The sequence below is a fragment of the Aotus nancymaae genome, unplaced genomic scaffold (genome assembly GCF_030222135.1).
Source record: "Aotus nancymaae isolate 86718 unplaced genomic scaffold, 86718_ANA_hifiasm-v0.15.2.pri h1tg000040l, whole genome shotgun sequence".
Taxonomy (NCBI): domain Eukaryota; kingdom Metazoa; phylum Chordata; class Mammalia; order Primates; family Aotidae; genus Aotus; species Aotus nancymaae.
In genome coordinates this window covers 34853891-34867515 of record NW_026988454.1, presented here as the reverse complement: position 1 = coordinate 34867515, position 13625 = coordinate 34853891, and the positions used below count along the sequence as shown (strand labels likewise).

The window sequence follows — 13625 nt, the reverse complement described above, 5'->3', positions numbered from 1 at the left end:
CATTTAGATGACTATGAATTTTAGATATAAACACTTCAAGTTTAACTAATATTTAAGCAGACTTCAAATTAATTTGGCTTTTTTGTTGTTTCTTTAAATAAGGTTATAGTAGCAACAAAAAAACTCTTCTCTGAAGCCTTTCTCCATAACCCTGATCTATAGATTCCATAATATTATAATAGATTTAAGCTATGAAGCCTCAAAACATCACAACTAGATTAAGGTGATGTTCTGAAATTTAAGAAACTGCCTAATTAATATTATGCTATGGGGAACTATGTATAGATTTAAATTCATCTGTGAAGCATTCAAATCAAAGCTAAAAGTAAAAATATGAAACACCAATGACAACTGTGAATCTTCATTTCTAACATTGATCTAATTTTCTGTATTCAATCAATATATTGTATTTAGGTGATATTAAAAATGATAACCTATGTAATTTAAATGTTAAATTTTAAATTATGAGGTATACATCAAAACCAACATTTGACTAATGAACTCTTTGGGCATAATAAAGGTTAATATTCTAGGCAGCATAAATAGTTTCTTGCAATCATGCAAGTAATAGATAATCCAGAGATGTGCACTTTATTATACAGAATCATGCAAGTAATAGATAATCCAGAGATGTGCACTTTATTATACAGAAGGAACACACCTCAACATAATAAAAGCTATATACAGCATATACATCAGCACCCACAGCTAACATCCTATGGAATGGGTAAAAGTTGAAAGTGTTCTAAGAACTGTAACAAGACAAGGAACCCTATACTTTCAGCACTTCTAGTCAACATCGTACTGGAAGTCCTAGCTGGAGCAATCAGGTAAGAGAAAGAAATGAAAGATGAGGAGGAAGCAGTGCAAAATGGCCAAATAGAACCCTCCAGCAACTGTCCTCCTGCAAGAGCCCCAAACTGAGCAGCCATCCACACAAGAAAGCACCTTCGTAAGAACCAAAAATTAAGAAAGCAATCACAGTACCTGGTTTTAAAATCATATCAAGGAAAAAGGCACTGAAGAGGGTAGGAAAGAAAGTCTTTAATTGCTAACACCACTCTCCCCCATCCTCCGGGTTAGCACAGGGTGTGGACAGAAAATGTGTGCCCTTGGGGGAGGGAAAGTGCAGTGAATGCAGGACTTTGCATTGGAAGTCAGTGCTGCCGTGTGACAGCAGAAAGCAACATGGCACAGAATTTAGTCAGTGCCCACAGAGAGCGCATTTAGAACAGCTCTAGCCAGAGGAGAATTGTCCTTCCCAGCAGTCAGAACCTGAGTTCCACCAAGCATCACTAGTGTGGGATAAAGTTCTCTGGGGTCCTAAATAAACTTGAAAGGTAGTCTAGGCCAGTGTTTCCCAAACCCTAAGCCACAGACTGTGGTCGGTTAGGAATCGTGCTGCACAGCAGTACCAGTCCGTGGCCTGTTAGATACTGGCTGCACAGCAGGAGGTGAGTGGCATTACTGCCTGAACTCCACGTCCTGTCAGATCAGTTGCAGCATTAGATTCTCACAGGAGTGCAAGCCTGTTGTGAACTGTGCATCTGAGGGATCTACGTTGCATGCTCCTTATGAGAATTTAACCTGATGATCTGAGGTGGAACAGTTTTATCCAGAAACCATCCTCCATCCTGTCCATTGAAAAATTGTCTTCGGGGCCGGGCGCGGTGGCTCACGCCTGTAATCCCAGCACTTTGGGAGGCCGAGGCGGGTGGATCACGAGGTCAAGAGATCGAGACCATCCTGGTCAATATGGTGAAACCCCGTGTCTACTAAAAATACAAAAAATTAGCTGGGCATGGTGGCGCACGCCTGTAATCCCAGCTACTCAGGAGGCTGAGGCAGGAGAATTGTCTGAACCCAGGAGGCGGAGGCTGCGGTGAGCCGAGATTGCGCCATTGCACTCCAGCCTGGGTAACAAGAGCGAAACTCCGTCTCAAAAAAAAAAAAAAGAAAAAAGAAAAAAGAAAAATTGTCTTCCACAAAACCAGTCCCTGGCACCAAAAATGTTGAGGACTACTGATCTATGCCATAAGGACTGCAATTCCTAGGCAAGTCCTAGTGCTGTACTGAGCCCAGAACTAGTAGACTTGGAGTGTACATAACCTAGTGAGACACCAGCTGAGTGGTCAAAGGAGTGCTTGCATCACCCCTCCTCCAACTCCAGGCAGCACAGCTCACAGCTTTGAGAGAGACTCTGGCCCTCTGCCTTAAAAAAGGAGAGAGGAGCATAAAGAGGACTTTGTCTTGCAACTTGGATAATAGTTAAACCACAGTAAAATAAAGCACCAAGCAGAGTACTGAAGCCCCCCAAACCAGGCCCTAGCTCCGTGATGACATTTCTAAACATACACGGAACTACAAGGGAACTTCCTGCCTTGAATGGAAGAACCCAATCCTGGCAAGATTCATCACCTGCTAACTAAAGAGCCCTTGACTCTTGAATAAACATCAGTGATAGCCAGGCAGTACTCACCACGACCTTGGGTGAGACCCAGTAACATGCTGGCTTCAGGTGTGACCCAGCACATTCCCAGCTATGGTGGCCATGGGGAGAAACTCCTGCTTCAGAAAAGGAGAGGGAAGAGTAAAAAGTACTTTGTCTTACAAATTGGGTACCAACTTAGCCACAGTAACATAAAGCACCAAGCAGACTCCTAAAGCCCTCAATTCCAATTCCAGGACTTAGCTCCTGGATGGGATTTCTAGACCCACCCTGGATCAGAAAAGAACCCACTGCCCTCTCCTGTAAGAAATTTCTTCAATCTGAAAGAAAAGGACATCAATAATCAGTAAGAAATCATCTGAAGGTACAAAACACACTGGTAATAGTAAGTACACAGACAAACATGGGGTGTTATAATTCTAACTGTGGTATAAAATTCTCATATCTTGATTAGAAAAACTAAAACATGAACCAATAAAAAATAATAACTATAAAAACTTTTTAAGATATAGGCAGTATAATAAGATATAAATAGAAACTATTAAAAATTAAAAAGTATGGGGGATGAAGTTAAACTATGGAGTTTTTATTAGTTTTCACTTTGCTTGTTTGTTTATGTAATCAATGTTAAGTTGTCATCAGTTTAAAATAATAAATCACAAGTTGTTATTTGCAAGCTGCATGATAACATCAAATCAAAAAACCTACAACATACACACAAAAAATAAAAAGCAAAAATTGAAATACCATCAGAGAAAAATGCCTTCATAAAAAGGAAAAAAACACCAAAAAAAAAAAAAACAAACAAACAGAAAACAAAAAACAAAATGGCAGGAGTATGTCCTTAGTTAACCACAGTAACATTGAATGTACATGGACTAAACTCTCCAGGCAAAAGACAGAGTGGCTGAATGGATAAAAATAAATAAATAAAAGGCAATGATCTATTGTGTACAAGAAACATACTTCACGTATAAAGACACACATAGACTGAAAATAAAGGGATAGCAAAAGATATTCCATGCAAATGGAAAGCAAAAAGAAGCAGGGGTAGCTATATTTTTATCAAACAGAATAGATTTCAGGACAAAAACCATAAAAAGAGACAAAGAAATTAATTACATAATGATAAAGAGGTCAATTTAGTCAGATGATAATAACAATTGTAAATATATATGCACCTAACACTTGCACACACAGATATATATATATATATATATATATATAATATTATTAGAACTAAAGAGAGAGAGAGACCCCAATGCAATAATAGCTGGAGATTTCAACATCTCACTTTCATCATCAGACACATCATCCAGGGGGAAAAAAAATAAAGAAACATTGGACTTAATCTGCATTATAGACCAACTGGACCTAACAGGTATTTACAGAAAATTTCATCTCGCGGCTGCAGAATAAACATTCTTCTCCCCAACACATGGATCATTCTCAAGGAGAGACCATATGTTAGGTCACAAAACAAATCTTAAAACATTTTTTAAAATTGAAATCATATCAAGTATCTTCTCTGACCACAATGGAATAATACTAGAAACCAAAAGCAAAAGGAATTTTGATAACTATACAAACATACAGAAATTTTAAAATGTGCTCCTGAATTACCAGTGAGTTAATGAAGAAATTAGAAGAAAGTTAAAAATGTTCTTGAAACAAATGAAAATGGAGATGCAACATACCAAAACCTATGGGATACAGCAAAACCAGTCTAAGAGGAAATTTCATAACTATAAGTGCCTACACTAACAAAGAAGAAAACTTTCAAATAAACAGCTTAATGATGCATTTTTAAAAAAACTACAAAAGGAAGAGCAAACCAAACCTGAAATTTGTAGAATAAAAATAATAAACATCAGAACGAAATAAATGAAATTGAAATAAAAAACAATGCAAAAGAACAACAGAACAAAAAGTTGGTTTTTTGAAAAGATAAACAAAATTGACTTTTAGTGAGACTAAGAAAAAAGATAGGAGACAAGTAAACTCAGAGATGTAAAACGAGACATTATAACCAATACTGCAGAAATTCAAAAGATCTTTAAAGATTACTATGAGCAACTATATACCAATAAATTGGAAAACCTAGAAGACCTGAATAAATTACTAGACACATACAACCTACCCAGATTGAACCATGAAGAAGTTCAAAACCTGAATAGACCAATAACAAATAATAAGGTTGAAGCTGTAATAAAAGTTCTCCCAGCAAGAAAAGGACAGGACTTAATGGCTTCAGTGCTGAATTTTACCAAACAATTAAAGAAGAACTAATACCAATCCTATTCAAACTATTCCAAAAGATAGAGAAGGGAATACTTCGAAACTCATTCAATGAGGCTAGAATTACCCTGATACCAAAACCAGACAAAGACACATAAAAAAGAAAACTACAGCCCAACATCCCTGATGAACATTGATGCAAAAATCCTCAACAAAAAGCTAGCAAATCAAATGCAAGAACACATTAAAAAATTATTCATTATGACCAAGTCGGATTTATCCAAGGAGTGCAAGGATGGTTTAACATATGCAAAAAAATTAATGTGACACATCATATTAAGAGAATGAAGAAAAAAAAAACCATACTATTATTTCAACTGACATTGAAAAAACATTTGATAACATTCAACATTCCTTCATAATAAAAACCCTCAATAACTGGGTATAGAAGGAACATACCTCAACACAATAATAGCCATTTATGACAGACCCATGGCTAGTATCATACTGAATGGGGAAAAACAAAGATTTCCTCTAAGATCTAGAAGAGATGAAGATGTCCATTTTCACCACTACTATTCAACATAGTACTGGAGGTCCTCACTAAAATAATCAGACAAGACAAAAAAATACCTCCAAACTGCATTCAGAATCTGTTCACTTCTCAATACCTAAACTTCTACCATCTTGGTCTCAGGCACCATCATCTCTCTGCCAAAATTATCACAACAGATTTTAACTGCCCCTGCTTCTTTGCTGACCTATACCTGGAGTCTGTTCTCTACATTGTGTTCCTCCTGCCTTTCTGCCTCCCTTTCCTACTTTTCTCCTCCTCTGTCACATCACTTCAACCACACCAACCCTTTTTCTGTTTTATAGGTTAGACACATACTCTGACCTTTAGAATTCCCTCAGCCTGAAATGCACTTTTCTCAGATACTCGTATGATTTACTGCCTCATTTCCTTCAGGCCTTTGTTGAAATGTCACTGTGATGCCCTCTTAAGACCTTTTAAAAATTTCAGCCCCAGGCTTGCCACCCTATTCACCTTCTCTGCTTTATTTTTTCCATAACATTTACTTCCACCTCATATTATAAACAGGTAGATAGATGAAAGATATCTATATAAAGATAGATAGATAGATGATAGATAAATAGATAGATAGATTAGATAGTTATCTTTTTTAAAAAATTATTACCTCCCCACACTAGAACATAAATTTCAAGAGGACAGGAATTTTTAATCTGTTTTGTTCACTTCATTGCCCAGAACAATGTCTAGACATAATAGGTACTCAAAAAAAATTGCTGAGTTAATTAATTAAGGCAGCTGGGCAAGATGGCTCACACCTGTAATCCTAGCACTTCAGGAGGCCAAGCAGGTGGATCACTTGAGGCCAGCAGTTCAAGACCAGCCTGGCCAACATGGTGAAACCTGTCTTTACTAAAAATAGAAAAAACTAGTCAGATGTTGTGGCTCACACCTGTTGTCCCAGATACTCAGGAGGCTGAGGCACGAGAATTGCTTGGACCCGGGAGGCAGAGGTTGCAGTGAGCTGAGATGGCACGACTGCACTCCAGCCTGGGTGACACAGAGTCTCTCTCAAAAAAAAATTTTTTAAAAAAGAGAGAGAGACAGAATTAAGGCAAGACATTGAGACATCATTAGTGGTGGAAAACATGAAGGGGCAACCAGCTTCCTTGAAATGAAGTGAACAGGAAATCCTTTTGGGAATATTCAGGAGGGCCTTGGAGATGAGGTTCTAGGGAATTCAGAAATAAGTCATTTCAATTCATAGTGGAAGTCATAAAAGAGTGTTTGCCTTTTAGAAACTGAACCACTGACATATGACATGATTTAAAAAGAAATAATTATGATACAATTAAATAAGAATAGAGTAAATGATTATGATAAGTAACATTGGATTTTGTCAAAATTCACCTTGTCAAAATCAAGGTGTCTCTGTAAGTAATCGTCATGGATTTGTTTGTTTGTTGAGACACAATCTAGCTCTGTCACCCAGGCTGGAGAGCAATGGCACTATCTTGGCTCACTGCAACCTCCACCTCCCTTCAAGCAGTTCTTTATGCCTCAGCCTCCTGAGGAGCTGGGATTATAGGTGCCCACCGCTGCGCCCCACTAATTTTTCTATTTTTAGTAGAGATGGGGTTTTGCCATATTGGCCAGGCTGGTCTCAAACTCCTGACCTCAGGTGATCCACCAGCCTTAGCCTCCCGAAGTGCTGGAATTACAGGCGTGAGCCACCATGCCCATCCAGTTTGTGTGGGTTTTTTTTTGTTGTTGTTTTTGATTTTTTATTATTATACTTTAAGTTCTGGGATACATGTGCAGAACCTGCAGGTTTGTCACACAGGTATACATGTGTCATGGTGGTTGGCTGCACTCCATCAATCTGCCATCTACATTAGGCATTTCTCCTAATGCTATCCCTCCTCTAGCCCCTCACCCCCTGACAGGCCCCAGTGTGTGATATTCCCCTCCATGTGTCATGTGTTCTCATTGTTCACCTCCCACTTATGAGTGAGAACATGCAGTTTGGTTTTCTGTTCCTGTGTTAGTTTGCTGAAAATGATGGTTTCCATCTTCATCCATGTCCCTGCAAAAGACATGAACTCATTTTTTATGGCTGTATAGTGTTCCATGGTGTATATGTGCCACATTTTCTTTATCCAGTCTATTATTGATGGGCTTGGGTTGGTTCCAAGTCTTTGTTATTGTGAACAGTGCCACAATAAACATACATGTGCATGTGTCTTTATAGTAGAATGATTTATAATCCTTTGGGTATATACCCAGTAATGGGATTGCTGGGTCAAATGGTATTTCTGGTTCTAGATCCTTGAGGAATCACCACACTGTCTTCCATAATGGTTGAACTAATTTACACTCCCATCAGCAGTGTAAAAGCATTCCTATTTCTCCACATCCTCTCCAGCATCTGTTGTTTCCTTTTTAATGATTGTCATTCTAACTGGCATTGTGTGGTTTGGAGAACAGTTCCAAAAGAGGAATTCCTAAAACAATTTTAGTCATGTGTATTCAGAAAGAAGTATGTGAACTGACATGATTTTCTTAGGTGTATAAGGTATTGGTTTCCTTACATTAAAATTAATAGTGCTACTTTCATCATACTGAATAACTCTTTAGTCTGGACCTGAATTAAACCACTTACAATCCTGCCATATCACCTCTTAGGTTACAATCAGCTTAAGGACTTTACTACATTAACCTCATCAGTTATCTTATCAATGAGAAAGGAAAACTATTAATCTTAAACTGACATGAATCTACTTTGCCATTTACTCTTACAGTTTTCAAATCTCAGAGCCACACAGGGAAATATTTTTGTGTTCACTGGTGAGGAGTTAGAGACCAGAGATGTTCACATTGAATGTGATGATTTCTAAACTACTTTCCAGCTCTGATTTCTGTGACTTCATAATTCATATTTACTTTCCCAGTAAATATACCCATAGTAGATGAAAAATAAGCTATCCTGAAACTTAGAGTTGATCGTGGATCTACGCAGCGATCATCGACAAAGTTTTCCCAGGTAAAACAAGTTGATGTTCACTAGTGAATTTTTCACAACTTATTTCTTTACCTGTTAGGATTATCACAGGGGATCCAGTTTACTTGAGGGTGTGGGATGTCCTCCAAGTACGGGTAGATAGATTCCCTGTTGAAGTTCCAGCCATAAAGAGCATCTTCTGGAGTCACAATTATATGTGCACCCTGTTAAAAATGCAGCTTAATCAAAAAGGGAGCTGAGGAACTGAGCGGCTGAGTAACAAGTATTTGGGCTTCCCCCCGACATCCCTTAAATCTTATTTTGTTTTCTATATTTTTATAATTTATTTTCTTTTCCAAAGCATTTAATTTTTCTTTTTTTCAGTGCACTGTCACTTCTTTTTATTTTTATTTTCTTTATTTTTAATTTTAGATTCAGAGGGTACATATGCAGGTTAGTTACATGGATATGTTACATAATGGTGAGGTTTGGCCTTCTAGTCAAGCATTTTAATTTTCTAATCCTGCCATCGTTGCTTCCTACGTCAGTTGTTGACTAAAATCTTAGCTCGTCCTGGAACCAAGCCTCTGCCTGAACTTTGGCTGATGATTGTGCCTGTGTCAGGACTGATTTGTAACTGAAATGCTCTGTTTATTTCCTCCTCTGCCCCAGCCTTCTCCTGCACCATACCCTGCAAACATGACTCCGGCTTCTCAGAAAAAGAGGAGCCACATACCAGTTACTTGAATTGTGCCATGCCTACCAATACTGCCTGAGCTAAGCTGGGCACTTTCCAATTGGAGGGTCACTAAATAGAGAGTCACTCTGTGACCTTTAAGGAAATATTTGGACTAAGGGTGAAAAAGAACATCAGAACTCCTGATAACTTTTAAAATATTAGTATATATAAGAATATAGGGCCGGGCGTGGTGGCTCACGCCTATAATCCCAGCACTTTGGGAGGCCAAGGCGGGTGGATCACGAGGTCAAGAGATCGAGACCATCCTGGTCAACATGGTGAAACCCTGTCTCTACTAAAAATACAAAAAATTAGCTGGGCGTGGTGGCGCGTGCCTGTAATCCCAGCTACTCAGGAGGCTGAGGCAGGAGAATTGCCTGAACCCCAGGAGGCTGAGGTTGCGGTGAGCCGAGATTGCGCCATTGCACTCCAGCCTGGGTAACAAGAGCGAAACTCTGTCTCAAAAAAGAATATAGGACAGGCATGGTATAGCTCATGCCTGTAATCCCAGCACTTTGGGAGGCTGAGGTGGGTGGATCACCTGAGGTCAGGAGTTCAAGTCAGCCTGGGCAACATGGCAAAACCCCATCTCTTACATAATTTATCTATGACTTTTATCACACTTCATATATCCCTGGTCTACACCTAATCGATTATTAGCTTTTAAAATTATATTCTTGTAAACCACAATTTATACTGTATGATTAACTTTAAACTGAAATCTTCACTCAACTCAAGGACTCACAATGCATTACATATACTTTTATCTTGTAATTAGAGTGAAGTATGAAGTATATAATGCATGCTGCCAAGGAATTGACAACTTAAGTTTAATTGTTTTCAGATTATAAACTTATTCCAAAACCTGCAAACTCTTAATAGCACAAGAGTACATCAAGGCCACTAACACTCTAAGAATAGCACCTGATCCCTGACCCATTTATCATTCATCCTCCGTCTGCACCAGAAAGGGGAAACAAAGTTGTTGAATTTATGGCCAGTTCCTCAAAAGTCTGCTACTTCTTGATGATGACCAAATTGTTCTTGCCTTAACTTGGTTCTTACTGATAAGGAAGTGTCCTTGCTCTAGTTTTGAGAGGAAAGTAGAATTCTAACTGTAAAATAAAGTTTCTTGGCTACCCTGATACATATGCATTCTATGAGAAAGGATCCCCTCCTTTCTCATAGAATCCCGTACACTGGAGAGATGGTAGAGATGGTACCTGCTCTGCTGCTGATGTGATCGCTCCTTCCAAAAGGTCCAGATTCCGATTCATTAATGCCAGCGCCTCCTCACGAGACACTGGTGTGAGGGTGGTACTGGGCAATATCACTGCATGCTCATAAACAGCTGCAACAAAAGTATCCAGGCAGCTGGCTCTTGAGACGTAGAAAAGCAAAACTGCTACATATGCCAGCAACGGAGAAGTAGTCATGCTGAAGTCCAACGACTGCTGAAAAACAGAGCACGTCCTGGTATTTACAGAGAGAAGACACGTGGTGTCCAGACCTTAGTACCTTAAAAATAAATTACAGAAGTTAATTTTAAGAAAACTCTGTGATTTCACAGTATTGTCAGATAACAAAGGACCTTCCCTTATTGCAGGGATTTGTGAGGATTAAATCAGGAAATGTATGTATATTAGTTTGCTAGGGTTCCCTAACAAAATACAACAAACTGGGTGGTGTAAAAAATAAAAAATGTGTTGCCTCACAGTTCTGGAGGGTAGGAGTCCCAGATGAAGGTGTCAACAGAGTTGGTTCCTCCTGAGGGTGGTGTTTTTATGCCAACTAAGGGCAGAAGAAAAAAGCCAAGTGAAGGTCATAAACCCAGGGCTACAGCCTCACTAAAAGACTGAGACTGATCCTAATCATAGGATCAATTAGATTTAGTGCCCACTGTACTCCAGTATGACTTCGTCTTAACTAATTAGATCTGAAATGACACTATTTCCAAAAAAAGGTTACATTCTAAGATACTGGCAATTAGGACTTCAGCGTGTAAATTTTTTGCATTACATATGTTTTGGAATGTCAACACACAGAACTTCAAATAATTTTAAAATTTGTATTATTATTATTTTTTATTTTTTTTTTAGATGAAGTCTTGCTCTGTTGCCCAGGCTGGAGTGCAGTGGCATGATCTCAACTCACTGCACCCTCTACCTCCCGGGTTCAAGCTATTCTCCTGCCTCAGCCTCCTGAGTAGCTGGGACTGCAGGTGTGTACCACCACGCCCAGCTAATTTTTGTATTATTAGTAGGGATGGGGTTTCTGTTAGGCCTCCGAGTCCAAGCCTGGCCATTATAGTTTTGGTGACCTGCATGTACACCTCTGGATGGTCCCCAGAAGCCAGAAAGTCTGAGGTAACCACAAGTAACCAGGTGGCCACAGAAAGAAGTGAAACAACTTGTTCCTGCCTCAATTAATTGCCCTGCCCCTGCAGCCATTGTTCCTGCTCAGCCTTGCGGAATTTCCTCCCTGGACATTGGGTTTCTCAAGATCCCCACCCCTGTAACTATGTAATTTACCACACCCTCCCCTCTGCTTGCAACTGATGCCCCCACCCTTATGATCATGCCTGTTTGTAACAGATGACCCCTACCCTTGTGACCATGCATCCCATGATGCCCTTCCCCTCCCTAAAATAGATTACCACCTTTAACTGACCACTTGCCCCAACCTATAAATCCAACTCCTATCCCACCGCCCTCTGCTGACTCTTTTTGGACTTAGCCTGCCTGCACCAGGGTGAATAAACAGCTATTAACAAAGTCTACCTGGTTGCTCCCACAAAGCCTGCCTAGTGGTCTCTTTACACAAGCGATACACCTAACAGCTTCACCATATTGGCCAGGCTGGTCTTGAACTCCTGACCTCGTGATCCACCCGCCTTGGCCTCCCAAAATGCTGGGATTACAGGCGTGAGCCTCTGCGCCTGGCCTTTATTATTATTTTCATTTGAATATTTCAGCTCTACAGTTTGACTCACTTTAGTTTTCTCAAAATGGGGAAGCCACGACAAAGAGGAATACAAAAGAGTTACTCATTTTCTATTGCTATATAACAAATTGTCCCCAAATTCAGCAGCTTCAAAAAGCAAAAATACATTATCTTTCACTTTCCGCGGGTCAGGAATCCAGGGGCAGTTTAGCTGGTGCCTCTGGCCCAAGGTCTCTTTCACAAGGCTGCAATCAAGCAGCTGCCGGGGCTAGTTATTTCAAGGCTTGACTCCAGGAGTTACTTCAAATCTTGACTTCTAAGTGCCAAGCTCCCTCACGTGACTGGCGGCAGGGCTCAGGACCTCATTTGTTGTTGCCCAGAGACATTAATTCCTAGCTATGCAGGCCTCACCATAGGGCAGCCTGCATTATATTTTCTGGATTTCCTTAGAGCCAGAGAGCAAGAGAATCCACTGAGATAGAAGCCAGGAATGCTTTGTAATGTAATCAGGGAAAGGACACCTCATCACTTTTGTTGTATTCTATCCATTAAAGCAAATCAATCGGTGTACCCTGCACTGTGGTAGGGGATTACACAAGGGTAGGAATGAGGCAGGATCATTAGGGACCATCTCTGAAGCTGCTTATCACAGAGGCCACAGAGGGCTATAAAGAATGAGTGCTGGAAAGCAAGACCCAGAGAGAGGAGAGGGAAATTACATAAAATTGAAAAACTGTTCATAGATTTTTATATTGAGTAAGTCGGCAAGTTTTGTTTTGGTTGTGCATTATGTATAATATTTACAGAATTAGTGTTTATGTTTTTACATTTTATTTTTAGGCTATTTGTCTTTGAATGGTATTCTTACAGTTCAGTCTGCAAACAGACATATCTAAGTTTTTACTTCAGTAACTATAATGCATTTATTCTGCAATTGCCAAGGTAACCCAGAGGTTGTGGTTGGCTGGTCCTCCTGAGTCTCCAGGAAACACCAGCCCCTCTGACTGCTTGCTGACCTCTTACGGCCTTTCCATGCCCAGGCGGGTGGGAATACCAAATGTTTCCCAGAAAGATGTCATCATTATGTAACAGTTTATAAAAGGAAGCACTGAAATAAAAGTTAAAACTGAGATGAGTTGCCAAAAGGTTAAAAAATTACTTCTTTGACCTCCTTAGATTAAAATTATTAAATAAGAACCTCCCATGGAGTTTCTAGTCCAACTCATAAAGAGCTTGGTGGTCATCTTTCCCATGCTCACAGCAGGAAAAAAGCTAAACAAGTGAATATCAACAATTTTTCTAAGATGCCTCAGAGAATTGAGATTACAGGACAAACTGCAGTCCCCAGAACTGGAGAGACAGGAGAATGCAGAGGTAAGAGCCTACTGGGAGCAGAGTCCTCTGGGGTTGGTGCCAGTGTAGGAAGGTCACTTGAACTGTAATTGATGAATTGCTGGAGGCTCAGGGTGGACAACCTTGAAAGTTCTGGTCTGTTCTTAACAAAAACCTGCCCTCAAGGGAAAGTATTTTACCGAGCCTAACCTGCCTAGGGGAAGGAAAAACTCCAGCCTCAGCCACTCTCATCTTTAACAAGGGGAAAGGGAAAATCCCAGCTCTAGCTTGTTTTTATGCCAACTAAGGGCAGAAGAAAAAAGCCAAGTGAAGGTCTTAAACCCAGGGGTACAGGCTCACTAAAAGACTGAGACTGAATCATCAGACCAAT

The 13625-nt window shown here is 39.8% G+C and overlaps 1 protein-coding gene across 1 annotated transcript in view; it reads right to left on the bottom strand.

Annotated features, from left to right (window-relative positions):
- LOC105732436 (pantetheinase) overlaps positions 1–10691 on the bottom strand; it is a 31748-nt gene extending 21057 nt beyond the window's left edge. Inside the window, exons 1-3 of the mRNA XM_012474533.3 lie at positions 10675–10691; positions 10183–10413; positions 8314–8444 (exon numbers count right to left, since the gene is read on the bottom strand). Coding sequence (XP_012329956.2) covers positions 8314–8444; positions 10183–10395 — 344 coding nt within the window. The 5' untranslated portion in view covers positions 10396–10413; positions 10675–10691. The remainder of the gene's footprint in view (positions 1–8313; positions 8445–10182; positions 10414–10674) is intronic.
- Positions 10692–13625: the final 2934 nt, after the last annotated feature.